At 34.6% G+C, this 25462-nt stretch overlaps 1 protein-coding gene across 4 annotated transcripts; it reads left to right on the top strand.

Moving 5' to 3' along the window:
- The first annotated feature begins 1188 nt into the window (after positions 1–1188).
- Positions 1189–25462, top strand: LOC134853303 (uncharacterized). 4 transcript variants are annotated; one of them, XM_063869292.1, is made up of 13 exons: positions 1189–1530; positions 1830–1942; positions 3061–3191; positions 7225–7317; positions 10073–10268; positions 11569–11742; positions 11908–12373; positions 13509–13616; positions 13698–13750; positions 13818–14090; positions 16049–16138; positions 23928–23973; positions 25147–25265. In XM_063869292.1, exons 1-13 carry the CDS (start codon positions 1459–1461, stop codon positions 25159–25161), a joined length of 1830 nt encoding a protein of 609 aa, XP_063725362.1. In that variant the 5' UTR covers positions 1189–1458; the 3' UTR covers positions 25162–25265. The 4 variants fall into 4 exon arrangements, with proteins under 4 accessions (XP_063725362.1, XP_063725348.1, XP_063725353.1 ...); XM_063869278.1 differs by lacking the exon at positions 23928–23973 and having other exon boundaries at positions 25147–25462; XM_063869283.1 differs by lacking the exon at positions 23928–23973 and having other exon boundaries at positions 1189–1942; positions 25147–25462.

Here is a 25462-nt window from a genome sequence, read left to right as displayed (position 1 = left end):
CAACAAAAACTGCATTTTGGAATCTTTTTATGCAATTTATCTGCAGAAAACTGCAAAAATAGAGAGAAAAAAAATAGTTAGAGGCTAAATCAAGTAGCAATGCTTCATTTTGACCAGACATATATTAATACCTTGCATTTAATAGTGATATCGATCCAATTTTGTTATAAGATTTTTAAGTTTCATTGCTTATCATTTTTTTTGGGGGGGTATAACCAAAAAGACCCCATATCATGATCTATATGTTTACGAGTTGTTATAAAAGGTGGTTATATAAAATTGTTTCAAAACAGAAAGTTGGTGACACTATTTGTATTACACGCGGCCATGGCTTACTAAAGGCGAGCGGTCGAGCGTAATCACGAGCGGGAATCTATAACTCATCTCTGAAAATTTTCCAATTTGAATCGAGGCAGCTATATCATTCTTCAAAAAAATTACTGGACGCTAAAAACGTGAGGTTGCCTCTTTTTTAGAGCATCTGGTAAAAAAATATTCAAAACAAAAATTTGAAATTAAATTTTTCGTGATTTTAATATTTTTTCAGAAATTAAGAGGCAGCTGGAACAAGGAGAACTTTGGCCTAATACGATCAGTCTTGTTAAAAATCAAGCGCCTTTGTCATATTTTTTTTTTGACAAAAATGGCAATGTCCTTAACAAATCAGCAAAAAAAAACAGTAAACTTACGAAAGTATCTCTATGATAATGGGCTCCCGATCAAAAACTTTCAGATGGAACAAAAGCATTGTTACTAATAAATATTATTGTAAAATTCGGAACCTTCTGAAAAGATTGGCACCGGTTAAAAATTCTTTAGCAAGTCAGAACCAGAACAAACTCTCATCACCAGCTTCCTGATATAACCCTGATATGTGATTTTCTGTTGGTTTTCGTAACAACAAAGTAGACGATATCATTCGAAAACGCATTTCCATCGACAAATCATTTTTAATGAAATATAAAACTGAAAAACAATAAAAACCACATCAAGATGTTATTAAAATGATTGAAAACGTTTTTGGATGCTATCTTAGAGTTCTTTGTCCTCAAGTTCAATATTTTCATAAAATGACACTCCGCATCCGCTTTTCCAGATGCTTGAAACGGAAAGCTTCAATAATTCACTCAAATTTCAAAAGAGATCAAAAAGTTTAAATATCATTTCATTTTCGTGTCACATGTGGGTGATTTTTTTTCTAAAAACTGTTAAAACTCGAAAATTGTGAGCAGAAAAATTAAATGAAAAATAATCAACCTTTACATTGTGCGATTGATTTTTTGTTTTTAGTAATCAAAATTTATCAATGAAAGCTTTTAAACTACTTTCACAATTACAATTTAATACAAATTTACTCTATGTGCTTGCGGTAGCACTCATTTCGTTGATCTGAAAAAAAAACGTTTAATTTTTGTGAGCGATTGATATTCTTTATAAACATATTGGCTTCAATTTAACATGTTTACCACCAAATATTCGATTCGTCATTTGGAACTGAAGAAACACGTCGAAGACATATCAATTACACTTGTTAGTTTCGTTTCAACTCAAATTTTGACAAGATGGCAATTGAAAAAACACGTTTAGAAAGAAGTTTACAAATTAAACCAGCGGTAGTGACGCAAAACTAAAGCTATAAAAAATTATACTTCGAAAAATATTGCGAATTACAACTCAATCTGCCGTAAAGATCTAAATTAAAGACGCATTTTTATAAAAATCAGAAAATGCCCTATTTTTTGTGGGTTCTATATAAAACATGAACTGACTTATTTTTCATACATTTGTCTTGGTTATTAGGCTGACTTTTAATCTAATTTAAAAAACAGCTTTACTGTCCGATGCACGACATCCCCGGACTAAGAGAGTCGCCCGGAGACGCTCTTCTACAGGCGAAGAAAGATTCGGACCCACGACTCGTGAAATCATCCAATCACTTCAAGTGAGACTTTTAATCATTTTCAAAAGATATGATATCTCGAACGGGCCAAGTTCAACTTACGGGATAACGGCTTTCGACAACAATCCAGGGTGCTTTGGGGGAGTCTTCTGATAATTAAAAAAAAAATTGAGAGAGCCTGGGATCCGGTAAGTTGAATTTCACCCTCGACCGTTCGTTGAGAGTGAGGCAGCAGTATTCAGTGTAGAAAATTGACTAAAAAACTGTGTACAAGATTAATTAGGGGCACAGCCAGGGGTGGATTGGGGAGAGGGGGCGGGGGGTGGCAGACGCTTCCCTCTCCCTCAGGGATTCGACCCCTGCCGACCCAAAGGCTCTCCCCTTTGGTACTTTTTAAGAAATCCATTTTTGGCCGAACGAACCTAAAATTTTTCTAAAGGCGCCTTTGGCGCCAATAAATACTAACTTTGAGGGGGAGCGCGCGCCAAACAAAACGCGTTTTTTTTTGCCAAAATTGGCTTTTTTGACTGTTTTAAGCCCGCTAAGTTATGACCGTTTGGTTGCTGTGCATTGGTCAATCAATTCATTTCAGAATGATTACACAATTACTAAGGAAATTGCTCTGCGACGAGCTTTCGCTCTTTCGAATGATGCGAATTGTCGTTTTAGAAAGATTCTTGCCTCACGCGAATATGTTTTATATTTACAGGGCGGATTTAAGGGGGATGGAGGGGGCGGCACCCCTCCTTTTAAGGACTCGACCCCACCCCCTCACCAACCAAAGGGTCCCCCATTTATTATTATTTTATGACATCAATTTTCGGCTGACCAACCCTAAAAATTATCTAAGGGCGCCTTCGGCGCCAATATATACTATTTTTGAAAGGGAACGCGCGCTGAAAAAAAAACGGGATTATTTGGTAAATATTTTCCAAAAAGTGCCCAAAATTTTCCAAAAAATGTTAAGAAATTTCCAAAAAGTGCCCAAAAATTTCTTTTCTGACATTTTTTTCCAAATTTCTCTGTGGCGCAAAAAGAGCTCGGAAAATCAATTTGGGCAACCTAATAAAAAAGTCAGGCAAAATTTTCAACATTTTTCAGCAAATCCCCTACCCCCTAGATCCGCCCCTGTATGTACATATTGATTTTATTTTACTCAGAAGTCGTCCACCAATCAACCCCAAGTACAGTAAGCACAGGTCACGTGACTTCGACTGTTGCGGATGGACTGATGAGTTTGAGTTCTTACCACCGAGCCCCAGCTGGGATGACTCATCGTGTGCAGAAATATGTAAGCTGCTTCACTTTCTACATTTGTTTTAGTCGTTTTTTATTTAGTCTTTTATAATTTCTTACTATACTCACAAAATGACGAAGTAGCAAGTTTCTTATGGAGCATTCGATAAATTGCTAACATTGATGGAATAATTTAAGTAAAGGTGCCCTGTTAATCTTAAAATTTGTTGACAATAAAATCTTGGAATAGGACTTGTCCGTAGAATTACAAATAAGGCCAGAGTGAATCAATGACCGAAAAATTCGCGGCGATTTTGTGTTTGGAATTTGAAAGCAGTCGTATAAAAGGTATAAAAAGCATATCAGCATTCAAGCATGGACGCATTCAAATGAATCAGGCAACTCTCATAAAATAGCAAAAAAAAACATTATAGATCATATAACAAGATATAGTCGGCAAAGAGTACAAAATTTCCGAACAATCAACCAAGCAAAATAAGTCTTAAATTTTTTTTTAATTGAAATCTTTGTTAACTTTTCCTGAAAAAAAGGATTACATTAGCTATAAAAAAAGCACAAATGAGTGATAATTGTAAGCTAATCTAAATAAAAATTGAGGTAGAATTCAATTTGAGGGTCAGCTTTTTATCACGCCAGGGGCGGATTTAGGGGGCGGGGATGTCCATTTTTCCCGCAGGGATTTAACTCCCTGACTGCCCAAAGGGTCCCTCTTTCGATACTACTTTAAGATCTTCAGTTTTGACTGTATGACCTTAAGATTTTCCTAGAGACGGTGCCAATTTATAAAAATTATGAGGGGGTAGCACGCGCTTTGAGGGGATAGCATGTCAAAATTGTCCAAAAATGCCTAAAAATGCATTTGTTTGCCTTTTCTTTTCAAAAATTTGCTTGCGGCGCAAAAAATATAGCAAAAACAGGGTCCTTATAATGAATTGGGAGAGCTCGGTAAACTGATTTGGTCTACATTAAACATATCGACAAAATTTTTGAAAATCCGCTCTCCTCTAGAAAAACTAAAACCGCCCTTGAATCGAATGTCTGTCAACCGTTTTTTAATTAGATGAAAAAAAATATGGAGAGCTTTTTTTTCTCGACACTGAGAAAAGTTCACAGAGACACTGCACTTTTTTGCACACAAAATCCGGATTGCGTCTGAAAAGACTTCTTTATGACATAACAATTCATACGAACTTTCTTTGTGGCAATCGAAACCTGTTGGAAAAAAAACATGCGACCTGGCCCTACCCATAGTTCTTTTCCAACATCGGGGAACAAAAAAAAACATCAGAAAAAATTAAATGGTAAGTTTTCAAATCTAAGATTTAACCTGATGATTAAAGTAAGTATCATCATATGCTATGAAAAAGTTAAACGGTTCGATTCAGTAGGGAAAACCAAACGGCTTGAATTCCATGAAACCGAAATCACCTTGCTCTAATTGAACAAAAACTTAAGAACACAGAAAGTTTACTATATTCATTTCTTCGAGTTAAACCGAAAAACCGATGTTTGTTTCAAAATAATAATGACTTTAATTGAAATTTTATGCCAAATGCATCATTTCTAATGCAAGCACTTATTTTTTCAAAAAAAAATCCATATGCAAGCTTGTTTTAAATTCAAATGGCTTTTTTGTTCGAAAATAGCAAAAATTCTGGAGGCAGCAAATCAATTTGAGTGAAACTGAAAAAAGCCGAAGAAAAGTCTTTTAAAAATTTTAAACCCTGGTCACAAGACTAGAAAAATCTAGAGGAGAGTTTATAATACACGTGTTCGTTAACTTACATCACACTCGTTCACTTACTGTCTTAAGCAAGTAGTATAACTCTGTGTGGTAATTGAAGCGGTTGTTTGTTAGTTGATAAGATAAGCAAGTTGGTAAAAACTGAGAGATTTTTCAAGAAAAAAAGAGATCCTTCTCGATTAATTTTCCTAATCACAAACAACGTACTGCACCCTTAATTTACCAAGTCCCATGCCAGTTTGTGCATGAGGACAAGCGGGGCTTAAAATTATTTTTGGTTAAAACATTCGGTTTTAGTTCAATTTCAACAATTGTCAATCCAAGAAATTTTCCCTAGTCAAGCTTGCTATAATACATTTAGTACATTTCGAGTTAATATTTTGTGAGGTTAACAAAAAATTGTTCTCGTGCAGTTTGATGTTCAGTTAAAAGATTGTTCAAATTTTCAACCAGCCAATTTAAACATCCTTAGCTGAAAATTTGAACAACATTTTTTGTTAAATTTTCGCGCAATTTTGAATATTTGAAAAAAGGGATTTTAGCGTACCTGGAATAATTGATGTGTACTGTATACTAATTTTTCATTAAAGTGTGGATTGATTCAAGTAACGTTGACTTTGGGCGTGAAAAAGAATCTCTAAAACAAAAAATTAATTCACTTTTTTCCAACTTCATGGAATTCCAACCACAAGCTCTTTCAAATTTCAAATGCTTTAAAGGTCATTCAGAATGATCAAGCTCCGCCCTAATACCAGCACTCTTGTTTTCATTTCTTTTTCAACAAGCAACCAGTCTGAGGGGAAATAGATTTTGAAAAATGAGCAGGTAATCATTTTTTTAGGCTGTACAAAGCTCAATTTGTTTATTCATTTCTTAGCTAGTTTTCAATTCTATCTACAAAATTGAATAATTTCTGCTCAACGAAATGAAATTAATGCAAAAGTATTTGGCCCTTGTATTGAAAAAAAAAATTTTTTCTTGTTGATAAAATTTGTGCCCATTTTAATGAAGTTTTTGTTAGTAGTGCTTGTATTCCATCAGATGTCGTCAGTCGTCGCATGAGCCCAGCTCACATAAGTCGAATTGACAATTCGTCCCAGCATTGAATGTTTATTAGGTTTTGATGTTTTTGTCCTGTTTGCAGCCAAATATTAGCCCAAACATGACTACTTATATCAGAACGAAGCCCTGGATGTTCAAACTGCCTTTTAAAGTCTATGATAGTCATTCTGATAGTCGATAATAAAAAATACATATTGGGTTTTTATAGAAAATAACCCACCACAGCTATTGAAAGTGCAAACTGAATCTTTTTGCCTTGAAAAAGTATTAAATAGATCAAAGCGCATGCCTGAATCCAATTTATATCAATTTCTTATTTCAATAAGAATTTCAATCCAATTTCAATCGCGTTAATAGCACCAAAGACATCGCGCTTTAATTGTCCCAAAATGGCTAATTTGGCAATCCTTAAACCCCTATGATTTTACGAAAAATGATCGTAGGTGAAATATTTTTTAAAATTTGAGCTCAAGACAACCACACTTTTTAAAAGATAAAAAAAATTCCGTCAACAACTGCTATTTAGATTGTCAAATTTTGTCCGGAGAAGAAAAACCAGCTCGAGCAAAAATACATTGTCACTTTCTTCGAAAGTGGCAACAATAAAAATATATCCTAGTCAAAAATATAGCATACTTTTTCGGTTTCTTGCTCTGTTAAATGAAAAATGGTCTTGTGACTTTTCCGAAAAAGGGCTCGCAAAATCAAAAATTTTTATCTGAAAAAGGGCCAAGTCTTCCGTTATGCGTCTATTTCTGCGTTTTTGGCTAGTGCTACCCCTTCTAATTAAGCGCTTATCGACGCCATAAGGATCTGTAGAATAATTTAAAAATTGATCGCAAGAAAAACTACATAGTAGAATATAACGAATCAGAACTTTCGAAAAAAAATGATGGAATAATTAGGCTAGGCGGAACTTTTGATACAATCTGAAAAGATTGGTGCCGTGAGTTTACACTTTAAAAGATTAACGAGGCTTAATCTGTGATCGTTTTCGTAATTTGTGAGGGTTCAAAAAGTGCTAAAACGCGTAAATTTCTCTATATTCCGATCAGAAAATGTTCCAAATCTAATTGACACAATTTTTGTTGAACCGTTGCTATACGCTAAATACGTCATTTTAGTTTGTAAAAAAACCGGAAAAAATTTTGGTCTGAAATCTTTAAGTCTTTTTTTCTTTAAATTATTTCCTAGGCGTACAGTGCGGCTGAAACATTCAGGGTGTTGTCTTCATATAGGAGCAGTGTTGTTTTTGTTTCAGCCCTGACTTCGTGGCTGGAGAGCAGAAAGGGGGGCGATTTGACTGACTCCAACTGGAGGTCAAAACAACAGTGGGAAAAATATTCATCAGCAGGTTAGCTAGACGAGTCAAACCAAAGTTCATCAATTTAGCAATAAGTGGAACGCAACTTGTCTCGTTCTAAATTGTTCAAATTTGCATGATATAATCTTGTTGTTCCGACTTTCGATACGAAAGAAACGGAATATTTGTGCTCGGGGTGGGTTTTTTTTTCTTCAGACAAATTTCGACTTTTTAACTAGCCATTTTTGACGGAAATTTTTTATATCATTCGAAAGGTATTGTTGTCTTGAACTCAAATTTGAAAAAAAATTTTCACTTGTGATCATTGTTCGTGAAGTTATGAGGTTTTAAACGCGCTATTAAAACGTAAGCGAGATTTAATCCGTCTTAGAATCGTTCCAAATTGGTTCAAGGAAGCTTATATGCCATAATCGATTTGTTAATAGGAGCAAAATTTATCACTTAGTACTTATTATGACGTGTGGGGTGATGATTTTTTTCAAAAAAAAAATCAAATTTTAGAAACAAAATTCATTACATTTAATTTTTTGTTATTACTGCTCCATAAAATTTAAAAGGCAGTCGGAAAATTCAGGGTTTCGCCCTGATACGAGCAGTCTTGTTGATTTTTATTCTTTTGTTGCATGGGTTGGGACAAAGTAACAAAGCTGCTCATATCAAGGTGAAGCCCTGAATGTTCCGACTGCCTTTTAAGGTTTATGGAGCAGTAATAACCTAAAAAAAACTTAAATGAATTTTTAAAAAAAATGAAAATTTTTTTGTAAAATTTGAAATTTTTTCTGAAAATCATTCCCCCACACGCCAAATAAAGGACTAAAGGATAGATTTCGTTCCTTGTAACAAATCAATTATGGCAAATAAGCTCCGTTCAACCAATTTGGAACGATTTCTAAGACGGATTAAATCTCCGCTTACGCGTTAATAGCGCGAACTAAATCGCGCGTTAATTGTCCCAAATTGGTCAAAATGGCCAAAATTGCAATCTTTAAACCCTCATAACTTTACGAAAAATGATCGCAGGTTGATGATTCAAATTTAAGCTCAGGACAACAATACTTTTTGAATGATGTAAAAAAATTCCGTCAAAAACGGCTAGTTAAAAAGTCGAAATTTGTCTGAAGAAAAAAAAACCCACCCAGAGCACAAATATTCCGTTACTTTCGTATCGAGAGTCGGAACAAAAATGATGTTAATGAGGTTTTGCATGTGATTTTTTGTACGAAAATGCCACAGGCAATGTGTAAAATATACTGTTCGAGCATAAAGTTTTCAAACTTTTGTGTTACCAGATCACTTTGAGTTCTCTGCCTCCGTATTTTATGTAATATGAGTAGAAATATGAGACTATTCAAATTCATAAGTCCATATATTGAATGCAAGATATTTTTCCGACCTTTTCACCACCCAGGTTCACCCAGCTAGTCATACACTTTCAGGTTTTGAAACTAGCATTTCAAACGTCCAAAAAGTTTTCTGATAGTTTTTCGACTTTTTTTCGCCGAGTGACTTGCATTTTTTTCTAACTATTCGGGTGTGTTTTAGTTTTTTTTTCTTCTTTTTTTTATTTTTGTTTTCCACGCAAACTCAGGTACTACAAATAAATGATATATCATAATAAATCTCTTTCAATCTTGATTCGAATGAAAATGAAAAAATTTAAAAAATTTCCCAATGTCGAGAAAAATCGGTTTGAAATCTTTGATTTTTCGTTAATTTCGCGTACGCAGGCTTATGTTAGCTTAATATCGCTTCATTTAAGCCTTTCAAATTTTGTTTTACTCAGAGAAAATTTGTTTTTGGATATTTTAACGCCATTTTGGGAATCAAACTTCAAAAATTTGAAAAAAAAAAGGGACATTTTTTTTTAAAAAAACTTGAAAAAAAATCAGAAATGTTTTCAATTTTTTTCAAATTTTTTTTGTGCTATGGAATTGTATTACTAGCCTTATTGAACGAACAAGTACATAATCAATTTTTGAAGGTTCCATTGTCACTAAAATCAAATCTACTACGATTACTTTCAGGTTATAAAAATCTACTACGATTACCTTCAGGTTATAAAAGTTTTAACTACACAACAAAGGAAACCGGTTGTGGGATCAAACGTATATTATAATGAAGCCTTTTCTGCAATAATTAGGAATCTAAAAACTGTCTCCATTTCAGGAATAACTAATCAGATTTTATTCGGTTCTTATACTGAATTCGACAGTTTCATAATAGGTTTGTGTCCAACTTGAAATATACTACAAAACTAAGTAGGTATTCTAATAACAACTCATTCTATTATTTTTTCACCTAGTTCAATTTGAAAAAATCAATAAAGAAAAATTTGTCTCAAAAATGATCTCAAATTTAAAAAACTGTTTTCAAATGTTTTCATTTCCTAATTTTTTGATATATTTTCTTAATGCAGCGTTGCCGAAATATTGTGTGCTCATGACACAGCAATTTTTTTTTATCTTTCTGGGAGTTATCTTTCATTTGACGTGTTAATAGTTTATGAAGACCATTTATCCACGAGGAAAAGGACCAACATCCGAGCTGTACAGCTCATCACGGCGAATCGCTGTTGTGCCCCTGCTTAAGAACTACATGCAACTTTTTTGATTAATTTTCTGGGCTGGGTAATATTGCCTCACCCGTAAGCAACGAGCACGGATCATGGTGGGCCTCGAACATCAGACCTTTTGATTGACAGGCGGAGACATAACTACTTCACCACCGCTCCCCGATAGTTTCAAAAGGGGCAAACAGATATCTTAGGTTTTTCTGTTCGATGTAGATGTGAAGCAGAGATGCAAAGGTGCCAAGGTAGAAAAGGACGAGGAGTGGAAAGGATTGCGACTAGATTTGGGGGCTCGTTCAATGACGGACACCAGCCTATTGCCAACGACAACTAGGGGATCGAAGACTACCAGAAAACAACGGGCAGATAACCGACGAGCTTATGAGGCAAATCAGATTAACAACCGACAAAGGTACGTGCAATTTAAAAGCCTTGAGATACCCACAGTGAGCTGCTGAGTAAAATCCTGCCGTTAGAAAAGCTCGTAATAAAAAAAATAACAAAAACTTTGGACATGTTTGGGATCAATTTTTCAGCAAGATTTTTTCATTTCCAGAATTTTTTGGGATGTTCATTACATGAGATGAAACCGAATCTTCGCGGTTTTGGGTATGAAGTGAGTATTTTATTGTCTGAGATTGATTGGGTATTGCAGTTTATAGGATGAAGTGAGTATTTTTATGTTAGATGAAACTGTGTATTGCATGTTTTTGAGATGAAGTGAGTATTTCATTATCTGAGATCAGCATTGCCAAGAATACTTACGCAAATCATCCTGGCCATAAGGTAAGTGAGTATGCATGGCCGTGTTAACTCATGCTTGACCATGTTGGAACCATTCGTGTTAATTTTTTTTCTACATCGCTAAAAATTATGCCTCTCAAGTTTTCTTGTATGTCGCCATTGAGAACAGTGAGCATCAGAAATTGGGTAATTATTGATAATTAATTTGCATAATCAGCATTTAAAGTTAACAATACAAACAGTTTTAAGTTCTGATCTCCAAGTTTGTTTTGACTTTTAGATTAGAAAACCCTTAATCTTGTTAAACCCTAAATTAATTGAAGTCTAAAACGAAAAAAAAACTGAATTAAAGCAAAATTGAAAAAATTGAAATGAAACTGTTATATATTCCTGAATTTTTTGTTGCGGATTCTGAAATTTTGGCTGCTTTTGGAGCAATTTTGAGCAATACAGTTTTTGAGCTGTTTGTTCGTCAAACTCAAAGTATAATAGCCGTATTAGATTCCGCGATGAAACTGTTTTAGCCTCTTGCGGAATACATTTACAGTTCACAGAATGCACTGTTTGGCTTCATAATGATTGGTTTTTTTGAGTAGAATGACCTAATTGGCAGGTAGACTGCTTAGGTACTTACAAAAACACTTACTTTCAACCTTTACTTTGTAAGACCATCGGTAGACCATATCATTGATGCTTGTGAGGTTGGGGGCTCATTTTTATCCAATTTCGCGCATTTACTCTTTTTTGCGCATCATGCCATCAAGCCCAACTTTTCGGAAACGATCAAATGAAACAATTTTTTTGCCTGCGAATAAGCTTTTCTGAGGTTTCATCGGAAAACAGAAGTCACAAAACGGTCGCCCTTAAATAACTGCTCCCACTCAAAAAATATTACAAGATGTTCAAATATACCTTATATATGATGAATTTTTAAAACCGACAAAGTTATTTGACTGTTACTTTCGTAGTTCTGTCGACTGTGCACTGGACGCAGATCAATTTACAAACGACAGCAGTTTGAACAGCATCGAGAAGACCTTTTCAAATGAGTTATCTGCATCCATGAACCCTGCAACCATGTCTGGCTTTTCCAGCTGCAAATCCACAGCAGCAGACAACCCGAGCCAGTTATATAGATGCAAGTTAGTAAAACCTATTGAGGAATTTTAAAACAGCCGAGAACATGTTTTATGAGTATTTGTAAAAAAAATTATTTAGAGAGTTCAAAAAGTTTTAACCAACAAAAATGCGTTTAGCCAACAATTATGACCTAAAAAAATTCATTCGTGCTTCTTTTCCGATTTAAGGAAGCAAAGCGAGTTCTATCTTCAAGACACTCTTCAACGAAGCAAGAGTAACCTCATCCTAAAAACCTTCCAATCATCAGACAAATCGGCCGCAGACTCTTACCCCGAAAGAACAAAACAGCAAACTGCTCGCCATAAGTCAGGACATGCTGCTACGGTTCCCACGATTGTATCGCCAATCAAGTACCTTGAAAACAGCACGCAGTACAGACTCCCTTCGTCAGAACCCGGATACCTGTGGATGCATTCTCGGAACTTACCCAGCGAGCGGATTCCTTGGAAGAAACGTGAGTTCTACGACGACGGCGAGTCCCGAGAGCCCTCGCCATTCGGGTTTCGACGACAGAAGACGAACCCGGACATGCAGAATTACAGAAGTCGAAAACTAGTTAAAGTTGCTGTCAAACTAAAAGATGCAACTTTTGCAGCTCCTGCTCCAATTAACAACACTTTTGCGAATTCTGAGGTTAGTCTTTGAAAAATTTTGATTCAAGTCCATTAGTTTTTGAAGCTTCCTTTACCAGCACCAGAATTTCAAAAACACTAAAAGTGAACTTTTTCTTTTCGTTTTTTTTTCTTCAATTTTTCAAGGCAACTGTTTTTAGCGTACGCCATTACTAATATTAAAGCACTTTATATTTCTTCTTTCTACACCATGAACAAAAAATTACAAAACTAAACAAGACTGCTCGTATCAGGGCGAAGCCCTGAATGTTCCGACTGCCTTTTAAGGTCTATTTAACGACGAAATATATCGCGCGTTAATTGTCCCAAATTGGCCAAAATGGCAATCTTTGAACCCCCGTAACTGTACGAAAAATAATCACAGGTGAAATATCTTTTCATATTTAAATTCAAGACAACAATAGCTTTTTATCGACGAGAAATTTCAAATATCAGTTTTTGTTTCGACTTTCGTAACGAAAGTAACGGACTATTTGTGCTCGGGTAGGGTTTTTTCTTCAGACAAACTTCGTTCTTAAACTAGCCACTTTTGACGGGATTTTTAAAAATAATTCAAAAGGTATCGTTGTACTGAGCTTAAATTTGAAAAGATATTTCACCTGTGATCATTTTTCGTGAAGTTATGGGGGTTTAAAGGTTGCCATTTTGGCCAATTTGGGACAATTAACGCGCGATATATTTCGCGCTATTAATCCGTCCTAGAAATCATTCCAAATTTGTTGAAGGAAGCTTGCCACAATTGATTTGTTACTAGGAGCGAAGTCTATCACTTTGTACTTTATATGGCGTGTGGGGGATGATCTCAAATTTAAAAAAAATATCTATTTTTTCTATTTAATGTTTCATGTTATTACTGCTCCATAGACATAAAAGGCAGTTGAACATTCGGGGCCTCGCCCTGATACGAGCAGTCTTGATGAAATTTTGAAAAGGAATGAAACTATCTTATAATATACTATCTTATTTTATTTATCTACAAAATTTTCTTACCGCCAATTTTGGCTTCAAGGCTGCTATATTCGCTACACAACCAATGTGCACCTAGGCAGTGCACAGTTTTGCCTCGTGATGCATTTCCTTAAACTGGACCAGCTTGATTTTAAAAATTTTCACAATCGCCTTTCAACTGTTTCTAGCAAATGAGCAAAAACCGTTCCCCGGATGAATATCGCGACCAGGAGAACCATATTTACGTGCAGAAATACACTGATGTGTCATCGCGCAACCACGTCTCGAGCGAACCTGTAAGTTAGAAAAAGATAATTAAAACAACTTAATTTGTAAACTTTAATTTGATAAAAATTTGTAAATTTTTTGCTCTACAGGTTAATTTCCTACCAACTGGCCAACCAATCCAATTTACAGGAAAACCAAACAGGTATTTGGTTAAGATTTAATCCTTTTTTTCTTTTTTCTTAGTGATTAGAAAAAAGTTGCTTTTATAGCAAAAATGAGAATCCAAACTTTGCTACCGAAGTATACAGTGGATGTATCAGAGAACACAAGCCGCCAATCAAAATGAGGATGAATCATCAGCAGCAGACGTCGAGTAAACGGGCCAATCAGAAGCTTGCATCTTCTTTGTCTGCACCGTCTCGGCAGAATCTGAACTCACAGTCTGCTCTGAGCTCGACTGGAACAAAAACTTCCATCAACTTCATCAGTGCGGATATAGCAAGTGAAAAGGCGGCCATTGATAGTCTCAATCTACTTCAGAGGTAACTTCAGAGGATCTTCTTTTAAAAAAATTCCCAGCTCTTCTTATGGATTTTGCTTAAAAAAATCTCTACCCCCGTAAAAAAACAATAATTCAGCCCTAAAATCTTCTAGTCAGAAATCTAAATTTTCATATGATTCCTCAAAAACCTAACTTAGTTGCCCTTTAATCGCATCAAAAAATTTTCTTTATAGTCGCAAAAAAAAAACATTCACATCTCAATCTGTTTACAAAAATGACTCACTAAAACTATAAAATTTTCAAATTTTTCCAACATTTGCAATTTAGCCAGCAATTTTTTAGATTTTGGGAAAATCACTACCCTCCGATTATATAAAAACAATTTGTCAAAATTGTTTGTAGAATATTCGAAAGATATCAATAGACAAAACCGAATATATCATAGTAATCAACAACAAGACTGCTTGTGTCAGAGCGAAGCCCTGATTGTTCCGATCGCTCATTAAGTTCTGAGGAATAAGTAAAACATTTTCTAAAAAATTCAAAACCTAATTAGTTTTCATACCAATATTTAAATGAAATTGCTACTTTTGCAGATATCCGTTTTGTAGAGAAAAAGTTTGTATACAATTTTTATTTTTTTGCTCTATATCCGAGCGAACAAGCCGAGCGAGCAGGCTTATAGTACGGAAACAAGACGTAAAAACCAAGCTTGTGCTGCATAAATAAGACGCAGAAAACTTTGTTTTACTCCAGAAATAATAGTTTTGAAGCTTTTTAGCGCCTTCATGACCACAAAAATCCCATAAAAAAAACTTCTGCAAAAAAAATTGAAAAAAAAAAAAAATTTCAACCAATTTTTCAAGTTTTTCAGTTTGTATTTTACAGTTTTTTTTGTAAAAACCGCTACAAAATTTGCTTATTTGACTCACTCGAACTAAAATAATTGTTGTGGTTTTTAGTGCAGATCCGTTTATAGGCAAACGAACAAAAATATTGCATTTTGCCGGTAAAAAATTTGGTGGCCAGGAGTTTCTGATAATTGCACACAAACCAGATATCGAGATTTTATTTTGCGTCAGGCTAGCAATCTTTTGAAAGTTCATAATTCTATATCTCAAAAAAATGGAACAACTTTGAGTCAGATGAATTGCCGCTCACGCTTTAACACAACGAAATTATATGCAGTTAAGTGATCCAAATTAGCCAAATGGGCAATTTTCAAACCACCATTTTACAAAAAAAATATCACATTTGAAATATCTTTTTAAAATTGAAAACAAATCATCATTACTTCTCAGTTAGTTTCAAAACTGCGTTCAAAATGACTATTTAAATATTTATCCATACTTTAAAAGTCGAAACAATAATCAAAACTTAACTATGTCAATTTAGATGGTCTAATCACTGCTTTACAAAAATAACAATAACGATAAAAAAAGATAAGCCGGTACACAAAAAATAATTGCAGAAAATTAGCAACACATTAGTCAGCAGTAATAAAAAAATTTCTTAAACCAATTACCTGTTTTATAGTTTCAATGAAGAAAATCAAGCTCAGAAAAAAAGTCACCTTTTAAAATGAATTTTAAAATGAGATAAGAAATAAATAGGTTTTTGTTCATAAAGTAATAAAAAAAGAGGTGTTGTTGCAATTTTATGGTAAAAACAAATATTATCGCACTTAAGCGGAGTAAAATATATATTATATTGCGATAAACTGGAGAAAAAAAGAGAATTTACTGGTATTATATGAGCAAAAAATATATATAATCAAACATAATTGACACATAATTAAAGGAGTTTTATACCATTATTATTTGCGTCTTCAAACTCAACTTTGTCGGATAACTGATTTTTAGAGAGCAATCTTTGTTCGAACATAAAAAGAGCCACATAATTGGTAACTATCGGAGAAATTTCGGTGCGGGCATAATTAACCTCACAAATGGGTTCAAATTAATCAACTGAAACATTTTATACCTAATTTTCATTTAGCCTTGAGAAAAAGCGGAGAGGACGACCAATCAAAACGAGGCTGCTCGGCAGCGAAAAATTAGCTTGCTCTTCACCTGATTTCCAGTCCAGGTAAGATTTACAAAAAAAAATTGAAAATGAAAATCAAAAAAATACCTTGCACTTTAGATCATTTTTTTCTTTGAAATGACTCAAAATTTGATTTGATTACAAAAAATTGTCCCATTTGATGCACAATTTTGTCGCTCCAAGAATTTCGTAAATTGTTTAGGCCAAATTGAGAATTTTGCCTAAAAAATAGGAGTATCTGCTTCCCTTAAATTTAGTTCGTTATTGCTTAGAAAAATAGTAGATTACTTATGTAGCCGAAAGTGTATGCAGGGTATAAATCTAGCTAATAACCGGGAAATATTAGATTGGGAAATAATTTTTTACTTGCTCACAGTTGTGTCGAACAGTCATTTCTTACTTAGAATCAAACTTATTATCATCTTAATCATACTGGTCGTGTGTCACGGAGACAAATACCATGGTTAGCCGAAAAATAAATTCGTTCACAGAAGACCAAAAAATTTTACCCGGGAGGCGAAATTTTTTCTGTTCCCGGAAAGCCAAAACTTTTTTGTTCTTTGACAGCCGAAAAAATTCGATTTGCTCAAGGCCAGAAATCGATCGTTGAAAATTTTAATTTTTTGTATCAATTGTGGTAATGAAAATCTTTCTCCCTTTAAAGCAACAGTCGATTAAATAAAAGACCAACAAAATCACAAAAAAAATCTATAATGAGGGTTGTTGCTCTAAAACAAGCAAAAATTTAATGGAGCTATCCCGAAACAATATAGAAATCTTTTTAACCTGAAAATTTTCTTCAACATTAACAAATAAAGGACGATTTTGTTTCGACATGTTCTCCCCGCGTTCTCCTCAAGACACTTATTTAATACTGCTGATATTTGGCTCTTCATTAGATAGCCAAAAAAGTTCAACTCTCGTATAGCTGAAAAAAATTCTTTAGCCGCAGAAAGTTCTTACCGTTTAGCCAAAAAATATTGCCTACCCCCACCCCCCTAATTGGCCTACCGTAGACGCCCTCCTCAGATTTTTTTTTGTATTGGCTGCAGGAATCATCCTCTGTCGTTTAAATGACAAACGCCAAACAGTGCCAATAAATCCTACATAGCTTTTATTGGCACTGTTTTGGCGTTTGTCATTAACGGCAGAGAATGATTCTTGCAGCCAATTCAAAAAAGATTTTTTGAGGAGGGCGTTGAATTTTCAAAAGAGATCGAAACATTTTGTCAACCTTCCTCTTCGGTCGACCATTACATCTCATTTTTGAGCTCTTCTGGAACGCAGACGCAGAAACTGTGATCAGTTAAATTATGCAAGATAACAAAACAAAGTATTTGTTGTAATGTTTTCACGTTGTGATATTCTCAAGCTTGTACCATCTAAGCGATGTGTCGCTAGCAGAAAGAGTGTAAGTTTTGCAACCAGAATGTCCACTCATCTGGGAACTTGTGACAAGTGTACACAAAAACAACCGCTGAAAGATCTTCACCTCTCAATCAAATTAGTGGATCGACAAACCCTAAAAGTTTTCCGCAGTTGACTTTTGGTGCCAATATACATTAAATTGTAGTTGAAAAAAGGCACTAAGTTGTAGTTTAAAATGTTATTTTTGTTGTCGAAATCCTCCAAAGACGTGCCAAAGACGCCATATTTGGACAGCTTTCCTAAAAACAGACATTTAAGGCATTTTTGGATGGTTATGTACTAAAAATTTCACTTAATTCGTGCGCGTTTTCTATAAGATTTACTTTATATCGGCACCAAAAACCATTTCGAAAACATTTTAGAGTTTTTCGATCAAAAATGGATAAAAATTATACCCAAAAGAGGAACTATTTGACTGGTCAGGAGGGGTGTCCATTATCTAATGGCCTTATACCTATATCACTTGCTCCCAGTTGTTGTGGATCATTAAATCAGAGAAATATGTTCATGTTTTTTCACAGACTCTAGCTGCACGGCACTGTTGTTAACGGCTACCCTGAATCCTATTTACCCATTTTGTTATTATTGCCTTCAAATTAAAGTCTCTCGATCACACTAAACTGTGGAATAGAGCCATCCCAAAATGAAATGTTAACACATGACATAACGCATATTTAGGCACAGGTTTCTTATCTACTTTTTCAAATTTTTTAAATAGGAGAAAAAGAGTTAGCGGGTCGAAACAAACACTACAAGGAAATTTACAAAAACTATTTTTAGGAGCGAATAGGGAAAAGGGGTGGATCTAGGATTTTCTCGAGGGGGTGGGCGGATTTTCGATCAATTTTTGAAAATTTTTGTCGACCATTTTTTAGGTCGACCAAAATGATTTTCCAAGCTCTCCCAAAGCACTAAAAAGACCCTGTTTTGGCAAAGATTTCTGGGCCGCAGGCAAAATTTTGAAAAAACAGGCCAAAAATAGCGTTTTTTTGGCGCGCATTCTCCTCTAGAAATTAGTATATATTGGCATCGAAGGCGCCTTAAAAAATTTGGATTATCCAAATTTAGCCATAAATGGATAACTTAAAATAGTACAAAGGGGGCAAATCACTGGGAGGAGAAGGAGGTGTCCCCCAATAACTCCCCGCCAACACCCCCTAAATTTCTCGCTATAACTTTCATATATGTGAAAAACAAGCTCTCCGCAAAAAGTTCGCCCCTGTGTAGACAAATTATTGCTGTTTTGCAAAAAAAAACAGGATTTCTCGCTTTAATTTTCATATATGTAAAAAATTAGACAAAAAAAGAATATGAAAAAAAAACGGATCAATTGAGCAATCTCCCCCCCGTAATGACCAATTGAGCTATCTCCCCCCCCCCAGCAAAAGGGAATAAACGATACAAAAAGACGTCAGCAAACGCAAGTAGATGGATGATGTGTTTATAGCACGCAATCAATTGACCGAATGAAGTTTATCTTACATGAGTATCGAGAAAAATTTTGAAAAAAAAATCGAAATTTATGGGAAAAAAATGTTTTTTTTTTGCAGAATTTTGTTTAGGCGACCATAGCCTCATCGAAGAAAGCAATTTACCAGGGTTGGTACTCTAGCCTTGTATCTGAATAGCAAAAACGGTTCTCCGCAGCACCTTAATATTGTTCGCAAAATTTTTTTGTCAATTTAAGAAAGAAAAAAGTTACTTTTTATGCCTGTTTTATTGATTCTTTTTTCAATCTAAATGAAACTTTAAGAGCTTTTTCATCGTAAATTTTGGCTTTTCACTTTCGTTGGAAATTATGTTTTATGATTTCAGGTCATTCAAACTATTTTAAGTGGTTATAAACATGTCTCAAGTACCTATTGAGGTATCTCCCCCCCACGCGAGAATGGGGGGGAGATTGCTCAATTGATCCAAAAAAACATAAAGGTTGAGAAACGAACAAGCTTCCGTAAGACAACCCCAGCTCATATATTGCACAAAAGGTACTTTTGTTTCTATTACATTTACAAATGAGAATGGCGAGTGAAATTTAAAGAGTGATTCAAACCAATCGTTCTTCACACTAAGTTGGTATCTTGTTCAACCCCTATTTTGACGAAGCTTGAACAAACGCTTGAAAAATTTGAAAGAGTCTCGAACAATGACAATAACTGCTATCTAATGTCACTTGACTTGAACACGTCTGATATCAATTTATGATATCTGTATTTGCATAGAAAAAAGTCTCCTTGAATGCTCCTCTCGTATGAAAACCAGATACAAGTTTTTGTTGTTTTTTTTATAACCAGAGAAGGAGAAAAGGACTATAAGTAGTTAGAATTATATCTGACAACAGGGGCGGATTTAGGTGGGATTTAGGGGCGGATTTAGGGTTAGATGCAGAATTTTTGGCTAAAACAGGGTCTTTGCAATGTATTGGGAGAGCTCGGAAAATCAATTTGGTCGACCTAAAAAAAAGTTGGCAAAATTTTCGAAATTTTATTATTTTTTTGAAAATCCGCCCCCGCCTTGAGAAAATCCTAGATCCGCCCCTGTCTGGAAATGAACTGAGCTTGTATCATATGCACTTGCTTATGTCTTTTGCTGAATTACATTAACAGATCATTTAATCATGTATGAATGTTTGAAAATTTGATTTCGAAAAGAACAAATGGAGCAATTAGAGTCTGTCTAAAAAATGGACCTTGCATGCATTAGCGGATACACTTGCGCACATTGAGAACAAAAAAAAATTGGCGGAAAAATTGTTTAATAAATTGATCAAATAAAGGAAACCAAGGAAAGCCGGTTATTGTTCAAGTTGCACAGAATGTTCCAACCATAATCATAAAAAACAAAAGAAAAAAAAAACATTTTATCTTTTAATTTCAAATTATTGTGATTTTTAGAGCGTGATGTGATGTAAGAGCTATACAAAAATTCATTTAATAAGGCATACACGACAATAGTTGTTTTCCAAAAATGATTAACAAGCAAAAAATTTTCAAAAAAAATCAGAAGTTTTCTAAATTTTTTTCTGATCTTTTTGCTGAATAAGTCATTATTTTTTATAATTTTTAATGTCAAAGAAGCTTAAAAGTAGATTCCAATTTTTTTCCTATAATGCGATTTTTTGTTGCACTTGAGTCAAAACGTTTTGTCTAAATTCGAGCTACTTTCACGCTCGTTTTAACGGCTCATAATTAGAATAATTTTCAAAAACATCAAACAGTTTTTTCTCGTTATAACAAATTTTTAATTTTGTTATAACAAATTAAGTGTTTTTTTAAACAGTTTGATTCACCACTGAAAGGGTTTTAATATAACACTCGAAAAATTCTAATGATTATTAGAGGTACCTGATTTTGCGTGAAAACGTTAAAAAAACCAAAACCCAGTCACAAAACTTCCCTCATATATCAATGGTCAAAACAAAACAAAATTTTGATGTAATTAGGGATGCACACATGGATGTATTTAGCCTTTCGTCTCTTAAACATATGCAAGGACGAATTGCCTCAATTTCTTTCGCGTCTTATTATTTTTCACAAAACCGCATAATATCTTAAAATCGCCTAATATCGCTTGTTAATTTTCACAAATTGAAAAAATTAGTTATATTCAAGACCTCATAATTTTTTTAGGAAAAGCATAGCATGTGTTTTTATTCATTGGAGCTCCAGATTATAATGTTTCAGACGTTATAACGAATTTTCATCAAAAACGCTTATATGACCTCGGAGCAAAAAACATTGTTTTGATACAATTGATTATTTTTGTTCTCACCAAAATTCATTGGAAAAATATAAAAAACATTCAAAAATATCAAAACTTTGACCCGACAATGAAAGCAGACTTTAGAAAAACTTAGACAAATTATCAAAAAGAAATGGACATCGTCTCCCACGCCTATTTTGTTGTCTGCTCTATGCATTAATGGAAACTTTGAAATACTGTGTTCATTTGGTTGACAAGTGATTTTAAATGAATTTTTCTTCAATATGTTTAAACTTTTTTTAATACTTATCAATTATGATTGAATTTTTTAATCACATTTAAATTTTTTATGCATCTAGGTTGCTTATAAATTCGACGTTTTAACGACGTTGATTATTATCAAGTTTTTTTGCAGTTTCGAAATTAATGCACGTATATACCTTTTTTTCTTCAATTTTTATCCATTAATTTATTTTCCTGTTGCAATTTTTCTTTGGTCTTCCTCAAAATATCAGCACATTGTTTTACATTAGTGATCAATTCGGCTTAATTATCTCCGGAAACCATGGAAACGTTTCAACGATTATGAAGGGATCTTCACAAAACCTTTTTTCTTGGTAACTTTTTGCGTTCGGACACCGCAAAAGATGTTGCCAACGCAAAAATATAATCAACTATAGATATATTTGAGCTCAGATTACCTATTAGCAAAATAAGATATTATAACCAAATGAAATAAATTTTAAGAGATTTTCAATCAATTTGCAATAGATTAGAACTGATTCTAATTTATTTTATGTCTTGAAAGTTGTGTTTTTGAGAATAGTTTATAAATCGCTTAAGCATGTAAATTTTAGTGAGTGCCGGTTGTAAAAAAGACGAAGATTGTATAATGAAAAAATGGGTTGCAAATTCTTAATAATCTGCGCTTGATCTGGTATTATCTGGAAATTATGCCTTCTGCCAACTTTGCACAACTAATATTGATTTACATAATTTATTTTAATCTTGCTTTCGCTTTCTTTGGGTTTTGTGCAATTTCAACTTTTATTACTTGTATCCAATTGGCTTATTTCACTATTGTTCCGACCTCTTTAAAGAAATATGCACCATGGACTTTTAGTTTTCAGGGACCTAAGCTAGGCTGAGCATGTATGGTTGATTGAATTGGCAGGAGTGCGTTCCACTAAAAGTAGTAAAGTTTTTTCTAAAGGGAATTCAACATCCGGGAAAGTATTTATATTGACTTCAAAAAACCCTTTGTAAAATTTTAGGTTTGGCCGGCCAGAAAAGGTTATTGTGAAATAAAACCAATATCATAACGAGGCCAAACTGTGCACCGGATAGGCGCACAATTTTGTGTCTATGTGTTCCTGGATTTCATAGACAAACCGTTAACCATGTTCCAAAATGTGAGTGGATTCCTTTTAGAAAACTTCCGTGGATTCCGCGTACAAATACTTGTAACGTAAATTTTGTCGGCACATTTGTTTTGCCACGGATTCTGCAACAAGCGAATATAGCTAGTTGTACTGGATTCCGCAGCTGTAAGTGGATTCCACAAAATGTACAATGTGGAATCCGTGGAATCCGTAAATGTAATTGGAATCCCCAAAATTTTTGAGCGGAATCCGCAAATGTCAACGGATCCGCAAACTGTAAGTGGGTTTTATCAGAATTTTGTCTTTTATTGAACTTGCATATGAACATTTGAAAGATAGAGCTGGAATTCTTATCTATAGCAATGCGAAATTTAAAGGCATGGACTAAACCATTGTCAGCGGAATCCACGAACAAATCTCAAAACATGTGTTAACTAAATTGGTGGATATCAGCTTTTAGTTTTTTGGAAACACAACACCCAATAAATTCAATTTTTGGAGTCATTGGATTGAGAGTGTATGGAAACACAACACACAGCATATCGCCAATTTAGGTCAGTATTTGGGATTGCATCAGTAATTGGGATCGAAGTTCAGATTGAAGTAGGTCAGTATTGGGGATCGTTAGGTCACTATTTGGGATCGAAGTTCAGTAGGTCAGTATTTGGGATCGAAGTTGAGATCGAAGTTGACAGGATTTGAAATCGAAGTTGGGTTGACAGGAACTGAGACCAAACGTTTCAACCTAGTAGTTGATCAATGTTGTAATTGAGATTGATTTTTTCTGTTGACCAGTAATTAAAAGATATAATTTTAAACGCTATACTACACATATACATATATATAAACAGAATCCGCAAACAAAATGCGGATTCCACCTAAAATTTGCTGATTCCACTTACGCGTTGTGGATTCCGCTCACATTTGTGGAATCCGCAACAGCTCAATTTAACTATACAAATGTTTTATTATTTGTTTGTGGATTCCACAAACTGTTCTGGATTCTGCAAGTACGGTTGTGGATTCCGCAGAATCGCCTATTTTCGGAACGAGTTTGAGTGTTTTAGGTATTTGTTTCTGGAATCCAAAACAGCGAGGAAGATTTTAAAAAAGTAGCAAAGTTGCGGATTCCGCGACAAATCTGATTTTGCCTGTTGCGGAATCCGCTTACGATGCACAGAATGCAAAGTTTGGCCTTGTAATGATGTGGACCCTTTGGCAAATTTTGGCAGCGAGATTTAAAAAAAACAATACCCCCTCTCCTTACCCTCAGCGTTTTTGCGGGCTGCAGGAGAACTTGAAAAGAAATGATGTTTTTGTAGCGTGAGAATATCGCATTACCTGGCACCTCGCCGACTTTTCAGTCCGGTCAGTACGCTCTGAATGAGTTTGGAAGGAATGATTTTGACATTTATCCCGACTAATTTAGTGGTGAAAAAAACTTGTCCCTGATGATCTAAGCTGCTCGAATTGGATTGCATTTAAGAGTTGTGATGCATTTGCTACTTGATTGGTAAAGCGTAAAGAGTTTGGATCAAAAAATAAAATATCGTAGTCACCCATATAAAACGTTTTTTTTTATTTCAAAATAATTGAAAAAAAGCACATAAACATTCCGCACTTTCTTTGAAAGTCGAACGATAAGTTCAGCTTAGATTTTCATTTTGCCGACGTATAACTGTTTTACTATTAAGATAGGCACTTTTGCCGCCTTGTTTTGATCCAAACCTCTTTTTACTAGATTAGATACTGTCTGTAGCTCCTAGTCTCCATTTGAAAAAACTGTTAATTTCCCTAAATTAATCATGCGTACAATTTCCCGCCAATTCAAGCCGTAAGGCCAGCCTGTACTGTGCTCCAATCTGATTGGCTGAAAATACTACTTTAAAGCATATGAACAATCTCGTCCTTAAATTGTTTTAGGAGGGGGGAATGTTCAATTGGTCGAAATTATGCTATAAAATTACTGTTTTACAAATGAGGTCAAATGGCTCGCACTCCCCCAGCTTGCTGGTAAAAATCATTGGATCTACTTAACAATTGCCCCCGCATCTACTTTCCCCTGCCCCGCCTCTTTAATTAGGATCGCTTTCCCTCACCTACTTTCCCATGTACCCCCCTCCCAACCCCCCCTTCATCGCGCCATGTTAATGAGCTCGGAACACCTACCCACCTGTAAAGATCCGATCCAACGATGATTCAGAACATGGGAATAGTAAATGTAGATGCGATTTTTCCCTTTTGCAATAGAAATGGGGGGGGGGACTATAAGATGACAAGATCCTCATGGACATAAAATTTTAAATGTTCAATGTTTGCTCTTTGATTGTATTGCTGTCTATCATTTCTCTCTTATTCCATCAAAATCTCTGCAAATTGTGTTTCTAATTTATCCCTGGCTTAATGTGCTCTTTTTTGGTAGCAATGTAAAATTTCTTGAGCCACAAAAAAGAGTCAACTTCATATTGTTTTTGTAGAAAATTTGACGTTTGAAAGCTATATTTCGCTTTCTAGATTTAATTTTGAGATCGAATATTTTAGACCGTTTGGCGTTGACAGAGAAGGATTTCTGCTGGGTGCACATTCGGCCAAAGATGACTGCCTCTCAAAGATAAACAACTCAGCTACATCGAGCAATCATTTCACTGCAACCCTGCCAACTAGCCTAACATCAAATGCGTCGAACAAAACTTTTAGTCTATCACAACCCCAACTGAATTGGAAGCTTTAAACAATAAATCTTGGAAATAATTCTTTGAAATTTTAACTTTCGAAAACGCAGTGCTTAATATATGTTAGTTAATAGTAGTTGATGTTTCCATGGCAAATGTACGAAAAGTGGTTAGTTTGTTACGCC

Source organism: Symsagittifera roscoffensis, chromosome 1 (assembly GCF_963678635.1).
Source record: "Symsagittifera roscoffensis chromosome 1, txSymRosc1.1, whole genome shotgun sequence".
NCBI lineage: Eukaryota > Metazoa > Xenacoelomorpha > Acoela > Convolutidae > Symsagittifera > Symsagittifera roscoffensis.
The sequence above is the reverse complement of the archived record's forward strand: the minus strand, read 5'-3'. Positions and strand labels throughout refer to the sequence as shown.

What these genes read in the sequence shown, in the direction of transcription:
- LOC134853303 (XM_063869278.1), top strand. Translation starts at nt 1,459, where the DNA reads ATGTTTACCACCAAATATTCGATTCGTCATTTGGAACTGAAGAAACAC. An exon ending in AAATCATCCAATCACTTCAA is followed by an intron (nt 1,943 to 3,060) that starts GTGAGACTTTTA and finishes TATTTTACTCAG; the next exon opens with AAGTCGTCCACCAATCAACC. An exon ending in TTTACAGGAAAACCAAACAG is followed by an intron (nt 13,751 to 13,817) that starts GTATTTGGTTAA and finishes TTGCTTTTATAG; the next exon opens with CAAAAATGAGAATCCAAACT.